We start from the raw sequence: 20,956 nt of genomic DNA on the forward strand, positions 1-20,956 counted from the left end.
TTAACCTCGGCGTCAGCACAAAATTTCTTCATAACCAGTTCTTTTAGATCCTCCCACTTCATAGCCTTGATTTCCTCCAAACTCTTTCTCTGCTCAACCGATTCCCACTAGTACATTGCTTCTTCACCGAATGACTGAGTAGCATAACCCACAGCTTGGTCGGGACGGCACTCGCTAATGCGAACAATCTTATCCATGGCAGTTATCCACTGAAGAGTAGCGATTGCGTCTACCAAATCAGTCAGCTTCGGTGGGTCACATCCTTTGAAGGACTTATAGTTGCACCCACCTCAGCCTCTTTTCCTATCACCGCCTTTCACATACCTAACTCCACTCGAGGCCTCCCTCTCTTCTTCCTCATCTCTCCTACCATCACCACCTGCTCCTCCAGCAGTTCTTTCACGGCTTCCAGCAGACCCTCCAAGAGTAATATTCTTTACAGCAAAGGCTACAGCTTGGACAATAGCTGCTTGAATTGTGGGATCCATTTGAACCCCTTTGTTGTTATTCGGATCTCCTGCAGCTATGCTTCCTTCATCTCCGGTGTTGGAAGTTGTTTCGACCGAAGGTCGTTGAACATGACGAGGCCTGCCACGACGTCCAGTGCGACCTCCAGCTTTCACAATTCCTCCATCTCCCACATTTTCTCCCGTTTCAGCCATCGTATTCTAAAAGGTAAAACACAAACGTCATCACTCAAGGAACTATTTAGTACAAGGATAGTAAGGCTAACAGGTAATAACAGTGACCAGCTGTGATTAGCTGATCACGTTACTTTATGTGTCTTATACACTTCCCTTCATGAGTCTATTTGTGATGGTTCTACTTTAAACAGTTTATCAATCAAGGAAATCAATTAATCCTATCTCTAATATTAACATACTTTATTCAATCATATACTTTACCTTTACTGGGCTTGCTTGAGCGACACATGGCATTCTTGGACTGTCATCTTTTTTATTTTCTTACTTAAATCCCATTCTCTGCTCGAGTCTAAGCATATAGGATGCTTAAATCTCTTGAACTTTTCTCTGATACCAACAACTGCCCCAACAACTGCCCTAGCTCCAGCCATCGTATTCTGGAAGGGGAAAACACAAACATCATCACTCAAGGAACTATTTAGTACAAGGATAGTAAGGGTAAAAGGTGTAAGACCCCGTTACCGGTGCCTCACATTTGGGCGTTGAATTTACTCATTAACATCGTTCTAATAATCAGAGTGGATAAAAGCATTCGCAAAATATAAAAACTTTCAATAAAACATACATAATAATCCATAACTTGTCATAATAAACATATTGTCTTTAAAACATAAACTGGTCAACGTCTTGGGTCTTCTGATGCCAGACTCTTATTCAATGCCACGTGTTCCCCTCAAGCGAGCTGCCTCATCCTACTCACCTGCGTGCATACTAAAAGTCAGCTACGCTGAGTAAGTTCTTGTTAAACATACGTCGTATAATACATTCATTCTTACATACTTTCATTCATACTTTCATACTTTCATTCATACTTACTTTCATTCATATCTTACGTTATAAAGAGCATTACGCCCTACATTCCTCGAGTATTATTGGGGCTCGGTACCCTCCTTCCTCGAGTATTATTAGAGCTCGGTACCCTCCTTACTCTAGTATTATTAGGGCTCAGTACCCTCTTTCCTCGAATATTAGTAGGGTTCGGTTCCCTAGTTCTCGAATATTAGTAGGGTTCGATTCCCTCTTCTTAACCATACAACCATACAACATGCCTTGAGTATTATTAGGGCCCGGTTCCCTCTTCGTTACCATACAACCATACATCATACCTCGAGATTATTAGGGCCTGGTTCCCTCTTCGTGGCCATACGTTAACCTTCTTTTATTTACTTTATAACATTCATACATATAAGCATACATATCATACTTACATCATACGTAGCATTACAACCTGACAGTACGAGCAATATCCGAAGATCGTTCACGCACCGACAAGCAATCATTCATACTTTCACATAATCACATAAGGCATACACTTATCACTTAGGATAAGTGTATTAACAAAACGTCGAGTATGCACACAGCCCCGAAAACATAACACAGAAATGGGGCTAGAAACTCACCTGGATCCTGGTTCTATCTCCGCTTATCATAATTCCCTTCTTTAATTGAGCTCGGCTAACTGTTAAACATATATAAGTTAATCAAATGTATACGTAACCTGGTTGGTATTTTTGTAACCAACACTTTTCTAAGTTGGGATTGTTTGCCTAATTGTTACACATGGGCCAATCAGGTAAATCAGGCCCACTGTTTATCATAGCCTCAGGCCCAACTGACCAGGCCCAAAGTCAACAGAGAACTATGTTGACCGAGAACCTGTTCTGGCCGAAAACTCGTGGTTACCGAGATCTCTAACTGACCGAGAACCCATGGTCACCGAGAACTCTCGTTGACCGAGAACTCATTTTGACCGGAATCTCATGTTGACCGAAATCCCATTCCTGGCCGAAAGCATGGGTTGGCCGAGAACCCTCAGTTCTGACCGAGAACCCCAGTTCAGCTCATCTTTCTATCTTATATTTCTACCTTGCTCAGTTAACTGTTCTATGGTTCAAATCATGAACTTTTAACCCTTTTTCATTATCGTTCATAACCGTTTTACACCCATTACTATAACGGCTTCAAGATCTATCCCGTTTTAGACATAAAGCTTAAACCTTTTTAGAGTTAAAACGTTATAGGCTAGATCTGAGGTTCACCTGTGAGTCGTATTCTACCATAAGACCATTAGGTTCATTTTAATCATCAACTTTGCATATTTAGGAAATATCTAGACGCGATTCACTCTAGGGTCAAGTTTCATCACAAAACGTTCATAAAAATGTAACCTTTAATCATAAAGAACATACCTTTTGATGTTTCTAGGCTACGGCTAGCTTGATACGTGATCTTGGACTTGCTATCTAGCTTTTAAGATCGAAGATCCAACGTTACTATGATTGGTTTAAGGGTTTGGGTGGTGGCCGGCGGCTAAGGAGATACACTTGGCTTAAGTGTGTGTTTTAAGGTGTAAAATGGATAAGATGGATGGAAATGGAAAGATTTAGGGTTTAAGGGGTATTTATACTCCCTTAAGCCCATGGACCTAAGGCCCATCTTTCCTTTTTAGTCCATGATCAATCCATCTAATTTAGCTTGCTTATCTTTCCCTCTTTATTATTATTTTATTTACTAACCCAAGTAAACTTTTCCATTATAATAAATAATATATAAAATATTATTACTTGAAATATTGGGATGTTACAACAGGTAATAACATTGGACAACGGTGATTAGCTGATCACGCTACTTTCCTTGTTATATACACTTCCCTTTATGAGTCTATTTGTGTCTGGTTCTACTTTTAAACAGTTAATCAATCAAACAATCGATTAATCCTATCCCTAACATTCACATATCCTTTCTTTAGAAATAAAGCAAACGTTAACATTCAGTATTTAATCATACACTTTACCTTTACTGGTCTTGCTTGAGTGACACATGGCTATCTTGAACTGGCATCTTCTTTCTTTTCTTACTTTAATCCCATTCTCTATACGTGTCTAAGCATGTAGGATACTTAAATCTCTCAAACTTTGCTCTGATACCAACATGTAAGGCCCCGTTACTGGTGTCTCACTTTGGACGTTGGATTTACTCATAACATAGTTCTAAATATCATAATTAATTAAAACTTTATGCGGAATATAAAACTTCAACCATAATATATTATATAACCTTCCTCGGATATTATTAGGGTCTGATCCCCCTTCTTACTCGGATATTATTAGGATCTAGCACTCTCCATCCTCGGATATTATTTGGGTCCGGTCTCCCTTCCGCCCCTACTACCATGCCATACCTTTCTATATATATAACTATAAGTTTCATACATCATTCATTCATCATATAAAACAATCATATCACAAAACCACCACCTGGAAGTATGCAATATCCGAAGATCATTCACGCACCGACAAGCATTCATTCATACATAAATCATAAAAGGCATACACTTATCACATCGAGTATCCACACAACCCCGAAAACATAACAAGGAGTGGGGGTAGAAACTCACCTGGATCCTGTTTCGCTCTCCGTTAATCGTTATCCCTTTCTTTAATTGAGCTCTGCTAAGTGTATATAAGTTACACATATCAATACTTGCCCTAATTGTATTTCAGCCAAAATGTCTAAGTCAGGTATAATCTAATGGCCTTGTTTTAGATTACATTTAACTTAGAATATTTTATTTCTTAAACCCTAAAGTATTTAAATATGGGGTTTTCAATTACTTTATTGGTTCTTTCTTTTTTTCTTTTGTATTAAATACCTCTTACTTAGAAATTAATTCGCATTCAATTTATAATGCCAACGGGTCCTTATGATGTACGCGAAATATACATTGCACTTGAACAGGACATTGTAAACGATCTAGGGCATGTAATCGAATATATGGTGTAATCGACTCTAAGGCATGTATTCGCAACGTCTCAGTGTATTCGATTGGCCATTCTTCTATTTGACTTAAACATTGTAATCGGTTAAGGGCATTGTATGCGACTATCCAATGTAATCGAAATTCATATTATAAGAGAGTTATGTATTGTAAGCGAGCCTTTTAGATGTATTTGGGTTTCCAAATGTAATCGAGTATAGGGAGTACCCGAACTAGGCTATGTAATCGAATTACTACTATGTAATCGAGTTTAAGCATGTAACCGAATGACATAATGTAAGCGAGTTATACATTGTAAACGAGTGTGTTCAATGTAAGCGAAAGGCCCTTATGTATTCGAATCCTTGTTGTAATCGATTTTAAAGTGTAATCGAGTCCCTTGTAAGCGAATATATTAATGTAATAGATTATGGTCTTTATAATTGACTATATAATTGTAACCGAGTTTTGATTGTATGTGAATGTTAACAAGGTAATCGAACACCATTTTTGTATTCGATTTTATCGTTGTAAGCGAACCCGGTCATTGTATTCAAGTCTCTCGAATGTAATCGAATATAAACTTGTATGTGAGTGACCTGTAACTTATTGTATATGAACGGGCTGCGGGCTACGACCTTGGTCCCTTATTCACGTTTTACATGCATGTCTTATCTTTTAAACCTCCATTAAGGACATATATCGTCCATAAACATTTCCTTAACCGCTCTCGGACAAGACTTGCCTCGTGAAACCATAAAGCTTAGACCTTTATGGTCCAAAACGTTCAAGATAGATCTCGGGTTTCTTTAAATGAGCCGTTCATAACCATAAGTTCATTAAGTCCATTTTATTCATCAACTTTGCAACTTTATGACTTGTCTAGACCCGATCAACTCTAGGGTTTAGTTTCATAGCTAACTGTTCATAAAAACATAAAGTTTAAAGATCAAGAACATACCTTTACTCGTTTTTAGGTTATGGTTTAGCTAGGTGATGAACTTAAATCTTGTATCTTGCTTGTAGGGTTAAGATTTATCAAGATTTAAGCTAGGTTCGATCATGGATATTCTTCTTCTCACGACCGTATAGGGGGGAGTATGTGTGTGTGTTTTGAGTGTGTAGAGAATAAGATGGAGAGAAATGAGGAATTTAGGGTTTTAGGGAGGTTTAAGGGAGTATTTATACTCTCTTAAGCCCATGGACTTATGGCCCATCTCATCCCTTATTCCATCTTTCCCCACCCAATTCCATACTCCTTATTATATTTAACATTAAGTAAATATTAGCACACGTTACACAACAAAACTTTTCTTTATTTAATATTATTAAATTTAGGATGTTACAAGTCTTCAACCTTTCTTTAATCTGGAAGACCCTGTCGGTGGTCTCCTGAACAATTTCGGGTGCTCTCAGTTGTTTTTCTTCAATCTCGGCCCAAGAAAGAGGAGATCGGCATTTCCTCCCGTATAAAGCTTCAAACGGTGCAGCCTTAATACTGGAGTGGTAGCTGTTATTATAGAAAAATTCAGCTAACGGTAAATGGGTATCCCAAATGTTTGGATGGTTCTTTTGCTCTGACCATCGGTTTAGGGGTGATAAGCGGTGATCATGTCTAATCGTGTGCCTAAGGATTCGTGCAGGGATTGCAAAAATCTAGAAACGAAACGATCGTCTATGTCATAGATAATTGAAACAGGTACACCATGTTTGGTTACAATATCTTTCAGATAAAGTTGAGTTAGTTCCTCTAAGCTATCCTTCTCATGGATGGGAATGAAATGAGCGGATTTTGTTAATCGATCTACAATAACCCAAATGTAATCGTGGTTACTGGGGGGTAGTTGGTAGTTTGGTCACAAAATCCATGGTAATATTTTCCCATTTCCATTGCGGAATCTTAGGCTGCTGTAACAGTTTAGATGGCTTCTGATGTTCAGCTTTCACTTTCGAACATGTCAGACACTTGCTGACATAAACCGTTACATCTCCTTTCATATTTGGCCACTATAGAATTCTTGGAGATCCTTTTTACATTTTGGTTGATCCTGGGTGAATTGAGTAATTGGATTTATGTGCTTCATCCATTACTAGGTTTCGCAAATTCCCAAATCATGGTACCCAAACTCGGTCAATCAAGTATAGTGCACCATCAAAATTTACTATGAATTCACACTCAAGACCTCGCAATCTCTCGAATTTTATGTTCCGATGTTTCAAAGCTTCTCTTTGTGCATCGCGTATTCGAGTGGTAAAACTCGTCTGAATTGTTCATCCTAATGCACAGATGATGTGCGTGAAGTATATATTTTTAATAATGATTTTTCACACAATTGGGTTTTAAATTTATAGAAATGATTTTCACCTCAAAACTAAACCACACACACTTACGCAAGTGTACCTATCGTATATGTAGTATAGTACCGATAAGAACCAAGTATCGATCCATGGACACGATAGTTCTTGTTACTAAATCTTTGTTAATGTCTAACCGACTAAAACAACAAGTTTGTTGATTTTAACTAATTTATCATGCAAAATATGACAACTAAGCTAAAGAACACAAAAGCAAACGATCAAAGAAGAATATCACTTTAATCTCGAATCCGTTTAGCTCACAAATGACAACAGTTATGGATACACGGCAAGACCACAAAACTCAAGTAACTAGAACCTCGCTAAAGATATCTAATCATATGAATTTTCGAAATTTAGAATGAAAGATACAAACTAACCACCTAAAGTCATTCAAGTAGGACGAGTGATACGATTATGTCAATGTTTCATGATGGTATGGACTAGTTTCCTATCACGGGTGACTAATCCAACAACTCTTTGGAAAGATAACATGAAAAACACATAATCCACCTAAAGTTGATTAAACTAAGCAATAATCATCCACTTCTTAAACTTATGATGTTCATATTAAGATTACATAAATTAGATGTTCGTGTCAAAAAACCCTAGATAGACATAGCACTTAACATGACAAATCATAACAAACACTTTGTCTTTCCAAACATAAGCATAAGGCTGCACATTCAAGAGCTTATCATGAATAATCAGTAATCAAGACTTCATTCACCATTCCTAGTTCAAAAGCCATAGACTAGCATAAAAATATACAAATCCATGAATGGATGCTTAAATCATGAGTTTTCCAACATTACATAACCAAACACCCACAAGTCTTGAATATCATGACATAACAAACCTTTAAATACACAAAACCATTGAAGAATAATAATGAAATGGCTATAGCACTAACACAATCCTTGCCAATAATCCATAAATACCATCAATTATTACTAAACTTCATCTAAATCAAAGTGATAACAAAGAGTTTAGCTCATCATGAGCTCAAGAACAACATACAAGCTTGAAAAGATAACAAAATTCATGGTAAATTCAAGAATAATCAAACCAAGAATCCAAGCTAGATGATGTAGATGATGGATTATGCTTCTCTTGATGTTGGGATCCTTCAAAGTGCTTACAATTGGATGGAAATCACCAAGGTTTAGAAGTTAAACAATGGGTTCAAAACTCCCTGAGACTCCCCTTTTCCATCTGGACGCTTGTTCTTTATATAGATAAAAGAGACATGATCATGCCTCGAGCAGGAAATGATCATGTTTAGTCAAATGCCAGATCTAGATCTATAATTCTAATTGGTTCTACAATCTCCAAGATGCTGCAATTTCTGATGTTCAAGGAGTATCCCAATTGCTAGAGGGTTAAAAGAGTGTTAACAACTGGCTTAATCTTGATTTGGAACATCAAATTCTTTAGGAAGAAAAGCAGGTCCTAGGTTTTCCAAAATAAACAATAACATGATCATACCATTCCAAATACATGATCATGTTTGTCTTGAATTTTCATATAAACCCACCAGAATACTCATAATTCGCCAAATACCCTGGACATTCACAAAATCATGTATAATTATATAATCCCACTAATTTTCATTAAATTTCCATTAAATGAGTGTGAAACAAGGTAAAGAATGTGCGATAAATATGTATAATTTTGGGCACATCAACAGACACGAAGTGGTTTTACTCTTTCTATTATACTCAAGGCACCAGCTACAACATTTGCTTTACCGGAATGGTAGCGAATGTCGCAGTCGTTGAGTAGTTCTACCCACCTTCGCTGTCTCATATTAAGATCTTTTTGATCAAACATGTGCTGGAGACTTTTGTGGTCGGTGAAGATCATGCACTTGGTGCCATATAGGTAATGCCTCCAGAATTTGAGGGCAAATACCATAGCTCCTAGTTCCAGATCATTGATTGTGTAATTCTTTTCCTGCACCTTGAGTTGTCGTGATGCATAGGCTATCACTTTATCTCATTGCATAAGCACGCATCCGAGTCCTAATCGTGAAGCATCACAATAAACTACAAATCCGTCTGTTCCTTTGGGAAGTGGCTGGATTGGTGCACTAAAAAGTAGCTGGAAAGCTTCTTCTTGCTTCTCAGTCTAATCGTATTTCTTGTCCTTCTGGGTTAACTGGGTTAAAGGTTGAGCTATGGAAGAAAAGTTTTCGATAAATCTATGGTAATAACCAGCCAATCGTAAAAATTGTCACACTTCAATGGGCGACCTTGGTGTCTCCCAATTCTTAATTACTTCAATTTTTGTGGGATCAACACGAATACCGTTTTTATTAATTACATGCCCTAGAAAGTAGACTTCTCGAAACCAGAAATCACATTTAGAGAACTTGGCATATAACTTTTCTTTCTTTAGCAATTCTAGAATTAATTTCAAGTGTTGCTCAAGCTCTTCCTTGGTTCGTGAATAAATAAGTATACCATCTATAAATACTATCACGAATTTATCCAAGTATGGCTTACAAAATCTGTTCATAAGGTCCATGAATAACGCAGGTGCATTCGTTAGTCCAAATGGCATTACCAAAAATTCATAATGGCCATATCGAGTTCTAAAAGCAGTTTTATAAATATCTTCTTCTGCAACTCGTAATTGGTGATATTCGGATCGCATATCAATCTTTGAGTAATAACTAGATCCTTGCAACTGGTCAAACAAATCACCAATCCTCAGTAGTGGGTACCGATTCTTAATGGTGAGTTTGTTCAGTTCTCGGTAATCGATACATATCCAAAAAGAGCCGTCTTTCTTTTTCACGAATAAGACTGGAGGTCCCAAAGGTGAGAAGCTTGGTCTTATGAATCCTTTATCCAATAATTCTTGAAGCTGATTGGATAGCTCCTGCATTTCCGATGGTGCTAATCTGTATGGAGATCGAGCTATCGGAGAAGCATCTTAAACCAGATCGATTCTGAATTTAACCTGTCGCTGAGGAGGTAATCCAGAAAAATATTCAGGGAAAACTTCTGGAAAGTCTGGGACTACAGGAATATCGTCTATTTTTTGCTCTTTGACTTTTATATCAACTACACTAACGTGAAATGTCAGATCTCCTTTACGTAGCATTTTACGGGTTTTCATGATACCGGAGAGTTTTAATTCGAAATTATATTGATCGCATTGGATATTCAGGGGTTCACCATTTTGGATTGGTAAACGAACTAGCTTTCCCGGGCATATTATCTCAGTTCCATTCTTGGACAGCCAATCCATTCCCACGACTATATCAAAACTGCCTAATTCGACGGGTAAAAGATCGATATTGAACTCATGGTTTACTAATAGAATGTTACAGTTACGTGCGACTTCACTTGTTTCTATTAACTTTACATTAGCTAATTCGATAGACTATTTGGTATTTAACTTACTGGTTTCTACTCCTAACAAGGGTTCGAATTGTTTGGAAACAAAGCTTAGGTCGGCTCCGGTATCGAAAAGCACATAAGCATAATGATTATTCACAAGAAACGTACCGGTGACCACAAATGAATCCTTCCTGGCCTTTTTCGCATTTATCTTGAATGCCTTGCCTTTGGTGTTTTGACCTTTGAGTTTGGGATAGTATTTCCTATAATGTCCTATAACACCGCATTCAAAACATCTCGAGTTTTGGTTTCCCGAACCGGATGGTATGATCTTGGCGTAACAGTCGCGAGTTACATGTCCAAACTGGTTGCATCTCCAACAATCACCAACGTGATTTTTTCCTCACTTGTTGCAAGAGGGCGTTCGTCCAAAGCTTCCTCTAGGTTCTCTTGCATTAGCAGCAAACATCCTTCCAGCACCATAGTTCTTCTTGAACTGTCCTCCGGGGTTCCCATTCCACTTTCGCTTGAGTTCGCCGGGTTTGTGATTCATACAGGCTGGGTTCGCCTCTCGGGTGACTGTTTTCTTTCCAGTGTCTTTCAGTATTCCCATACGAACTGCATTATCAATCAAGGATTTTGCCAATTTTCTGGCTGATTGGATGGTAGTTGGTTTAGATGAGGTGACCACTACTCGGATTTTGGGATCTAAGCCCCAGATATACCTCTCTATTCGTGCATATTCAGGCGTAACCAGACGGGGTACCAGTCGTGCCAATGCGTTGAATCGCGAGGTATATCCTCCGATGTCGGCACCTTCCATCTTTAACTGCCAGAATTCGTATTCGATTTTCTGGAGTTCGTTTCGGGGACAGTATTCTTTCAATATAATCTCTTTTTCCTCCCAGGTTAGACAGTAAGCGGTGTCTTCTCCTAAATTTTGGATTAAGGAGTTCCACCATTCGAGTGCCTCATCACGGAATGAACATACCCCATATTTTATTCTTTCAAGGGGGTGCAATTACTGATTTTCATGACGAATTCCATTTTCTCAATCCATATGATAATCTCTAAAGGTCCTTCGGCTCAAGTAAATTCTTTCGGTCCACAACCTTGAAAATTTTTGTATGAAAACCTATGTACCGTGCTACCTAAGGGATTGTCGTTTAGACTTTAGGTTCTAAGAGTCTCTCCGTTTCGTTATTCGTGGTGCTTCGGGTGGTTTGGCTTGGATTACGATTAGCCTCACGTTGATTGAGTGCCGTGTTTACATGTTGGACTATTAATTGTGCTAACTTTTCTTGAGAATATGGTAATCCCGGATGCTTAATTGGTTATAGTTCGTCTTGTTTTAGGCGCCATGATTTCTTTTAGAAAAAATATATTTTGTTAGTTTTGAAAAAATTCTATACTAAAAGATTAACATAACATAACTCATAATCTAAATAACCATACAGGGGGGGTTTCTATTACTACCAAAAAGAAATTATACAAAAATAGGTGTAATACATACTACACCTTAATATCATCCACCCACCATAGCTAAAGTAACAAAAGATAACAAGTTTTAAGTTAAGTACATAACATCCTACATCAACTAGCAAACAATACTTATGAGCCTAATCTAATGTAGGCCCATCAAGTAATGTTCACAAGGTCCAATAACCTCATTCTTGGACTCCAAGCTTCCTACCCGCGCCTTTGTGTTCACCTCACGGTTCTCGATGGCAAACACAAAGTGACACAGGGCATTGTATAACTGGTCGTCACCACCCTGTTTATGTTAAACTGCACCAAGACGGTTTATGAGATCATGGATGATGATCTCATAGGCCGCCACCCTCCCTTCAAGGGATGTGATACGGTCGCCATCTATGGGACCTTGCACTACCACCGGATCCTGTGAGGGAGACGGTGATGGTCTTGACGCATCATTCAGTGGTGGGGTCACGAATGAGGTGTTCACTTCATAGTCAGCTCGGGTTCGTTTTCAAGAGTACACCCTAAGGGGTGTAGCCCTCGAACTCGAACCAGGATGAACTAAATCAACCACGGGCCGGAACACAATCGGGGATCCTGGTGCCCCGTCATCACTAGTCTCTGAATCTGTCACTATAACATGTGGTGGCGCCATCTGAAAAGCATATTAGACAAAGTTAGTAATAAATACTTATACATATATTTTACGTGTGCTTGAATATACAGTTATAATTTAGAAAATCTTAAATTTTCTAATTCTTTATAACAATTGGCTCTAATACCAACTTCTGTCACACCCTGAATATCTTAATTAAGCCAGCGGAAGACTTAAGTCGTTCGGTTCGTGACAAATGCCGATAGCCAACTAAAATAGAGCAAGAATATTTAATTAAAAGTTTTAACTTTTATTTAACAAAAGATCCATTACATCATCAGAGTTATACACGTGCTACTGCACGGTTTATTAAAATCATGGTTCCTACATTATTCAAACACACAACCAACGCTCTCTTTTCCTTGTCTCCTCAAAGGCATCACTTACCTGAAAAGCATATTAAAATAAGCGTCAACACGAATGTTGGTGAGTTCTCTTCATTGAAAATAATACATATATATATATAAATATATATACTAACATATATATTTACACACACACATAAAATTTGTTCATATATAATACATATATATATATATATTGAAATGAAAATAAGGCAACCGAAATTCCAATTCAAGTCATCATAAAATTTATTATAACAATATTATATCAATTTATCGAGAAATAAAGTAAACGAATACTTATTAATTATTTTCATACAATGGTTCAACGACCATTCTTTTATCATCTATTACCATAAGCAACGGTGGTAATCTTTTCCTACCGTTCTTTTAACATGGAAATTGTATCTTTAAAATCTTTAATAATCGAACTCGTCATAAAAACGAAGCATTCTATCTTTTAAACAATTCGTACTGTTGTAGACTAGCAAGGAATACAACAAATGTATGACTATCAAAATTGATAACTCGATACCTACCATACTCAAAATATTCCCATTTTTAACCCAACACGATTATAAATGGGGGGCGTCACCCCGATAGATCTACCAACATTTATGTGCCCTTATTAATTCGGTTAACAGTTATTTAATAAATTGTTGACTCATCCCACTTTTTAAAAGGTATGTAAAATAAAATGATTTATAAAAGAATTTCAATAAAATCAGTAGAAAGAATATGCTTCCCCCAAAACATAATAAAAATCATTTCGAAAACGAGGAGTCGATAGAGAAACTCACTGTTGAAGCTTTTCGTTCCAAAAATCGGGTGTCCTATATTAGTACGCGTTTTGTTAATAATATTTGGTTTGAGTTTTAGTTTATAAAAATCTTTAAATTGTTAGTCCTAGTCTAATGTCCACATAAGCACATAATCAAGCAAGTTCCTATTAAGTTAACGAGTACGTATAGTTCGGGTTTCGTTAACTATTGTCTTAATAACTAAATTAATTAATATATAAAGTAAATATATAAATATAATAAAATATTAAAGTTTCAGCTGCTGGAAAGTTTTAAGAAAATATTAAATTATTATTATAAATGAATCTTGTCGGTTTTGTCGGTTTCGCGTTTTAAAAACGAACCGTTCGACTTTTCGTATAAAATATAACTTTTAAATCTTGAAAAGTACTTGTTACAAATATATTAGTTAAGTTTTAGAAGTTATTTTACAAAAATATGTTATTTTCATTTTTGTTAATATTTTCTTAAAATAACAACTTTTTAACGTTTTTGTGTCGGTTTTCACGACACGAACCGTTTAGGACTAAGTTTTGTTATCTTGTCCTCTTCTCATATATTAACTTTTGTTATATATGAGTATTTTACAACTTTAGGGGCTGTTCTAAAACAGTCCCTAATTGCCGTGTCAGTTCACGTTTAAAAGGCGATTTTTCGACCGTTAAAGTTACCGATAAGTAAAATGAGTCAAGTACGTTCACACCAATAATCCTATGAAATAAATATACACATTATAACACATAATTCATCCTTAACTCCAGATGTGTTCACATAGTTTCACATAACACATTTAACCCAATTTCAAGCTTCTAATTCATAACTTAAGTTTAATAATAACATCACTAATCAAGATTATCATTTCTTATATGAACAAACATTATAATAAGACTTAAAAATCCAGATTTCAACCTACTATTATGATTCCCACAACAAGCCAAATCAATACTTAACAACTATATTCTTTATTCTCATTTGGAAGATTCTAACATGTGTGCAATCATGTAAGTCCTTTTCAAGAATCAATTAACAACTTTGTGTTTATTCCTATCATTATCTAATCATCAAGTCATTCCGTATCATCAAATAATCAAGACATTCAAATCATCAAATCATTAGTTCATGCATTTCACCATTCTTATGAATTTCCTAAGTGTTTAATTAACATAGTTTCCTATTATAGTAACTTTTAGTTTTTGATAATTATATCTAATTCAATCTTCCAATCATGATTAAGTATGAATATATGTTTATATCATTCAACTAGTTTGATATAGTTTCATGCACCCTAATGTTCTTCAAGTTTTGATCTTTCAATTAATCAAGCTATAACGTTTCTATTACTAGTAAGTAAGTGACAATTTGATCAATATTCTAAACCAATCTATACTTTAAAAATGTATCCTATCTTAGCTCAAGTATACAATTCATTATATATAAAACACGTATATGCTAAGTATTCATATCAAAATCAAGGATTCAACTTTTCATTCAACAAATTTTCCTTAATTAGCAATCTAATAATTTTAACAATCTTCAAGTATTATCTAGCAGTTTTATAAATTTACTAGCATATACCCTATTCAATATTCAATAACATTAATCCATATCACTTTCAAGTTTCATTAATCCACTATCAATTAATCCAAGAAATCCAAAAATCCCCAAATTGCAAATTTATGAACAAGTTCTTGCTATATTCAACTCTAATACTAACGATTCTATGATTTATGTTCATATCATCAATCCTAATAATCAATAACTAACCAAGATTTATCCTAACATAAAACTCTAACAATAATTTCATCCATGATTATACCCAACTATTAAGTATTCCAACAATGCTTCTAATCAATCTTAGAAATCAATGTATGAACTTCAAGATGAATGTATGCATGTGTAAGTGGGTTCAATCCTTCCTCTTACATATACACGGCTCACATACACACACACCAACATCCATAATTTCAAACTTTCAAGCTCAATCTCAACTCAAGAACACCTAATCTAACATATTTAACCCTAGAAATCAACTTAAGAACAAAACTTACTTGTGTTCTTAGAGATTTTGAGATGAGGATGAGAATGTGGTGTGAGTGTGATGAGCCTTCCTCCTAATATTCTTCCTAGTGGTTTAATATTCAATGTTTTTGATCAAAGCTTGATTGTGAGTGTATGTTTGATGATTTAGAGTTTGAATTTGTGATCGTGAATGTGTTTGTGTGTGTGTCGTGTATATAGACAGAGTAAGGGAGGAGTAGAGTGGTGAATTGGATAATAGGGGGGTTTATGTAGATGAGTTGGATTGATACAACACAGTCCTTCTAGAACATGGTAATCATTAGGTGAGTGATATGGAGGATGGCTATTGGAGGAAGTGGAGGTGGTGATGTGGCATGGGGGTCGGCCAAGAGGGGGGGGGGGTTGAAGGGGTTGGGTTATAATATAAATAGTTTGGTTAATTGGTTTAACGTATTGCGAGTTTTAGATAATCAATCGGATCCCATTTTTAATAATTTTTATCAGGCTTTGTACGAAATCAAATTCCTGACAATATGGACTATAAAAACTATTTTTCTGAAAATAGTTTGTGTCGGGTCCATTCCGGGTCCTGTACTGACTTTTGCTTACTCATTTATCAGTTTTTTTGCGATTTGAGCCTTCTAAAGATATGTTTATACATTGTCTCCAACGTTTTAACATATATTCTAAATTTTTGGGGCCATTTAATCATATTAACGATTTATTTACTTTCTGGCCCGCTGCCCGAGGTTATTTCACGTTATGCTTATTACGTGTCAAAATTTGGACTTTTTGTTGACTTTGCAAAATTTTGAATCTTAATAAAGAAGATTTTATTCATAAAAAGATATTATGATGCTAATCATGATTACATTAAAGATAATTTTTGCCGAGTATTACACCTTAGGCACATACACATTCACAAAATTTAAACGAATCTCCAAACCCACCCACATACTTGAAAGAAGAATGAAGTTCCTATGCTTTATTTCTTTAACCAGAGTGAAACAAGCAAAAGAGACCCCCTGATCTGCCACACGACCCCATGGCCGTCGAAACGAAAGGGGAGTTCCCCAAAGCTTATCTGAAGGAATATCAATCGTGTTAACCAACTGAGATTCTTGCCCGCAAAGCAGGTTAATATTGTTATACCTCCTCAAACCCCGAATCCATTTCAATTTATCTACGCCCCTAGCTAGCACCTATACCCCTACAATTAATAGACATTAAATTCATAATAAACCACCTAGGACACCTTCACTAACAATTGTTTTCCTAATCAAAACCTCCTATCCTTGTAAATTAAAAGCGACAGATTCGCCAACTCGAATAGCGCTAATGACTTCATTCCCTATCGAATCATGTGAGTCATAAGACGAAACAACAGAGTGTGATTTTTTGGAGCCAACTGAGACTGATCTAGCCCTCCTCAAAATATGCCTACCTCTCATCGTCGATTGGGTAAAGTAACCAGAATTCAAGTTAGAGGTTTTTGATATGGGAATAGGACTCTTGTTCCTCGACCTTGAGAGAGAATAGATTGGTAAGTTACTGATAACTGGAATGGACCCAATAATTTATGGCAGATCATTGTCTAGAGAATGCCCACCCATTGACCTCAGGCCCGCTAGGTAGAATCAAAAGCAAGAGTTGAGTTTCCACGCACGCTCCTGACATCTGAATTGTCATCCTTGGGAAAACCCATCGGTATCCCCAGTGGTTTCACTGTTCACGTGTACCTTGAGACTCGGATCTACTAGTCCAATCGGAGGCTCTGCCGGGGTGACACCGACCTAAGTTATCCACCAAGTGTTGCTCGGTGGTGAGAGCATTCTCCTGATCACATCATCTCTAGCCAACTCCTTTCGGTTCACAAAACCCGATTCGTCGGCCAAGGATTCGAACATTTCTCATAAAGTTTTTTCCTTGAGATAGAGATGTTGTAATTATCATCATCGGAGCATTAATCGTATGCATGGCCAAAGGGTTCTCCCCACCTTTTCAAGAATACAACAAAACAAGCTCGCTATCATCACGGAAGCAATTCCATCTGTGTTTCTGGACTATTAATGAATCATCTCGCCCATGCAAACCACTTAGACCGACATTCAACAAGAAATTAATTGTCCCCTTCTTCCTTGTTAGAAAACAATCAACGTTTAATCCGCATATGTATGTATTTCGTCTTACAATTGAAAAGACCATCCATCTTCATTTGAGTCAAAATGTTAGATATATCTATATATAGGATATCAACATTTTTTAACTTCAGCTACTACACACAATGCTTATTTCTTTTTCTCTCCATAGCTAGCACTTGAAGCCTATATATTCCAAATCCTATATATTGCTGCTCCAATCTTCAGGAATGTTGGTGATCATGTTCAAAGGTTTTTGGTTTTGTTTATTACGTTCTCAAAAATTTTTGGTATATTGATATTGTTTCTTACGTTCTTATATTTTGTACATGAATAATTATCCCCAAATTAATCCCTTGAAGTAATATAGCAACTATATACATGATATAGAAAATCGAATATTAAATATCGGTTTTCAACTCGATCATGTTTGAGTAGTACGACTGTTTGGAGTATAATTATCACTTCCCATTTTGACTGAGGTTTGCCAGAATATCTTTTATCATATGCCAGTGAGGCTAGTTATTGAATTCTATGTGACAAGTATTTGTAACTACCTAAGGAATTGGTTAAAGAATAATCCATTGTTTTAAAATTTAAATATAAAAAACAAAGTCATGATTAATGTTTACGACTGTTTCAAATATTTGATTTGTTACGAATGCAATATAATTCATACATTATTGTGTTTGGGTATATATAATCACTAGTTTTTAGCCCGCGTGTTACGCGGGTTTCTTTTAGATATTTTTTTTTAAATTGTTATGAATAAATATTTTTCATGTTTCTATATGTTTAGGTATTAAAATTAAAGGTTAAATGAATGTATAAAATCTAATTATTGAAGTTTTTTTTGTTAATATGTTGTTTTCATGGTCGTTGTAAAGTTCTTATATGATTGTTAATGTATGGGTGGTTTGAAGCTGGGGTAAATGAATTTGTTTGTGAATCTTTTTGGAACCGACTTGTGGTTTTTATATCCTATGGGTTGAAGGTTTATCGCTATGATTTTATGTTTGTTTTTGTACACTTGAGTGTTATTTTCATTTCAGATTATAAGGTATTATTTGGTCTTCTTATGTTGGAGATAGATGTTTTAGTCTTCTACCTAATTACTTTGTCTAGATAAGATATGGGTTGTAAAATAGGTAGACGGCTAATAGTTTATTGCTTGTATAATGAATTTGATTGTATTTAAACAATTACTTTTTAATGTTCTTTAATTGTATTGTATATTATGATGCTATGTTTGTTAGTATACATCATGAATTCATAAAATTCTACTAAATCCATAAATTATTGTTGTTGAGATGTTAATTTTGTTACCCTACATCATAAATTCATAAAATTCTACTAAATGCATAATCATAATATTGTAAGTGATAATTAAAAATTAAAAAATGAAAATATATATGCTTTTATGAATTTGTAAATATATATGTTAATTAATGTACAAACATCACATAAATAAACAAACCTTTTGAGATCCCATTAAACCTGATATTCTCAGTTGTACATTGTTTTTTTCTTCTCTTATTATCCTTTTTATTTTCCTCGTTATACGCGTATGTTTGGACGCAAAATTGTTTATTTGAATGCCTAAAAATGTATGGAAAAATTGGTTATTAGTTAATCAACAAAAGGTAAATTAAATACAAAGTTTATGATACATGTGTTTGGATGTCTAATAGTAGAAGTTCCGGTAGTAGTTAAGAGGTTTAAATTTGATGATGTGGGCATATTGGATATTGAATCATTTTTCCCTCTCCTGGAGTCCAAATTTAATTTTCTTCACATAATATTTAGTTTTTAGGACGATTATTTATTTCTCCTTCTTAGGGGTTAAGAGTTTGTTCTTGCCAACATCTTGAACTTTTGAAGATCTTTTTGGTTTTGAAGTTGACTATTACAGTGGGGAATCAACATCATACACGTCTTAGAGCTTCCTCTTCACAGGTTCCGCATTCTTGTTTTGTTTGTTAACAGTTGAAGCCTTTGATATGTTTCTTTCTAAAGGTGTGACATCATCATTCTCAATATTAGCATAATCCTAAGAAAGAAATTTGTAGTATTATAAAATTGCATAAATTACATATATACTTACAATCATTCTAACAAAATTAATGTATGTTGCATACCTTATTAGATAAGTTTACAACAGGAAGTGTAACGGTATCTTCATCTTAATCTAAAGGTGGTTCCTATGACTTTTAAACGAATATATTCAAATTCTACATATTATCAAATACGGTATGTGGTAAATATAGGAAATCTTAAACATGTATAAACCAAAAAACAGTAAGTTATTTATAAAATATCTTACCAGATTTAATTCATGTTTATTTTGTAAGCTCACTTAATATGTTAGGGTTTTTGGTAAGTTCAAAGATATTGTAGAAGACCCTCCTTTATCAATGTTGTACCGTTGAATGTTGATCTGAAAAGCATAAATTTGACCCTAAGAGCCTCTACTTCTTCAGGAATTACATCATTATTAGCACATCTTTGAAAAAATATCCGTTAACTACAAATCTCTAATTATTATTTAATTGTAAAAACTAAATCACATATTTTAATGATATTTTGTAATGTTCGTATAACAAAACTTTCCTTTATCAATTTCTAATATTGAACATCTGAACAACTTGTCCTTGCCATAAAGTTATCGACAACGATCCTGTTGAATCTTGATCAAAAGGAACTCGGTACATGCATATTGATGGTGATTAACGTTATTATAAACAATGACTACATACAATAAATGCTACTGTAAAAATAAACAATAATTATATGTATGATCAAAAGTTATTGTTCACAAACCTGGCAACTATATCGACATATCTCGCATTGGAAAATCTCCTTCATTTTATCATTCTATTATAATCAATAAGATAATACATATTTAAATGTACAATGATCTAGTAAATAAAATTACTTTTTTTCTTAAATACAGTAAAAACGTCTTTTTCTTCTCCAATATTCCCCAAAAAGACTTAGTTATTTTTCCTTGGGGTTCCGTCTCATATTTCATATAGATAGAAGTCTTTTACTATTATTATATGTTAAAGGAGACAAAATGACGAAATGAAAAGAAAATTTTTAGATTTTAATTTAATCAACATCTTGAACTTTTTGGTATCAATTATGCTATGTAAACATCATATAAAGAAAATTAGATAGTGTCTATAATTAAAAGGTGAACAAAACTGTAAACATTGACACAACAAAAACAAAAGAAATCATACAAATACAAAAAATCTAAATGTTAAAAATACTAATAACCAACACTTTGAGCTCGGTTTCCGCGTATATAAACCAAACACCAATTTCGTTTTGAATCTCTTTGTTTTACAATTAC

The 20,956-nt window shown here is 35.1% G+C and overlaps 1 protein-coding gene across 1 annotated transcript; it reads right to left on the reverse strand.

The window, feature by feature from the left end:
• Nucleotides 1-9,756: 9,756 nt before the first annotated feature.
• LOC143556230 (uncharacterized) lies at nt 9,757-10,682 on the reverse strand. Its single transcript, XM_077045610.1, has 3 exons — nt 10,522-10,682; nt 10,230-10,429; nt 9,757-10,139 (listed from the first exon to the last, which is right to left on the reverse strand). The coding sequence occupies exons 1-3, from the start codon at nt 10,680-10,682 to the stop codon at nt 9,757-9,759; spliced, it is 744 nt and encodes a 247-aa protein (XP_076901725.1).
• Nucleotides 10,683-20,956: the final 10,274 nt, after the last annotated feature.

Source organism: Bidens hawaiensis, unplaced genomic scaffold (assembly GCF_021521415.1).
Source record: "Bidens hawaiensis isolate Kalapana, Puna unplaced genomic scaffold, B.hawaiensis_p1.1 tig00018485_1, whole genome shotgun sequence".
Lineage (NCBI taxonomy): Eukaryota > Viridiplantae > Streptophyta > Magnoliopsida > Asterales > Asteraceae > Bidens > Bidens hawaiensis.

Bases quoted from the DNA above. Each gene is read 5' to 3' on its own strand.
- LOC143556230 (XM_077045610.1), bottom strand. From the start codon at position 10,682: ATGGGAACCCCGGAGGACAGTTCAAGAAGAACTATGGTGCTGGAAGGA. The intron at 10,430-10,521 runs GTAACTCGCGAC...AGGACATTATAG, and splicing joins GATGCAACCAGTTTGGACAT to GAAATACTATCCCAAACTCA. The intron at 10,140-10,229 runs GTAAGTTAAATA...ACATTCTATTAG, and splicing joins CTTGTTAGGAGTAGAAACCA to TAAACCATGAGTTCAATATC.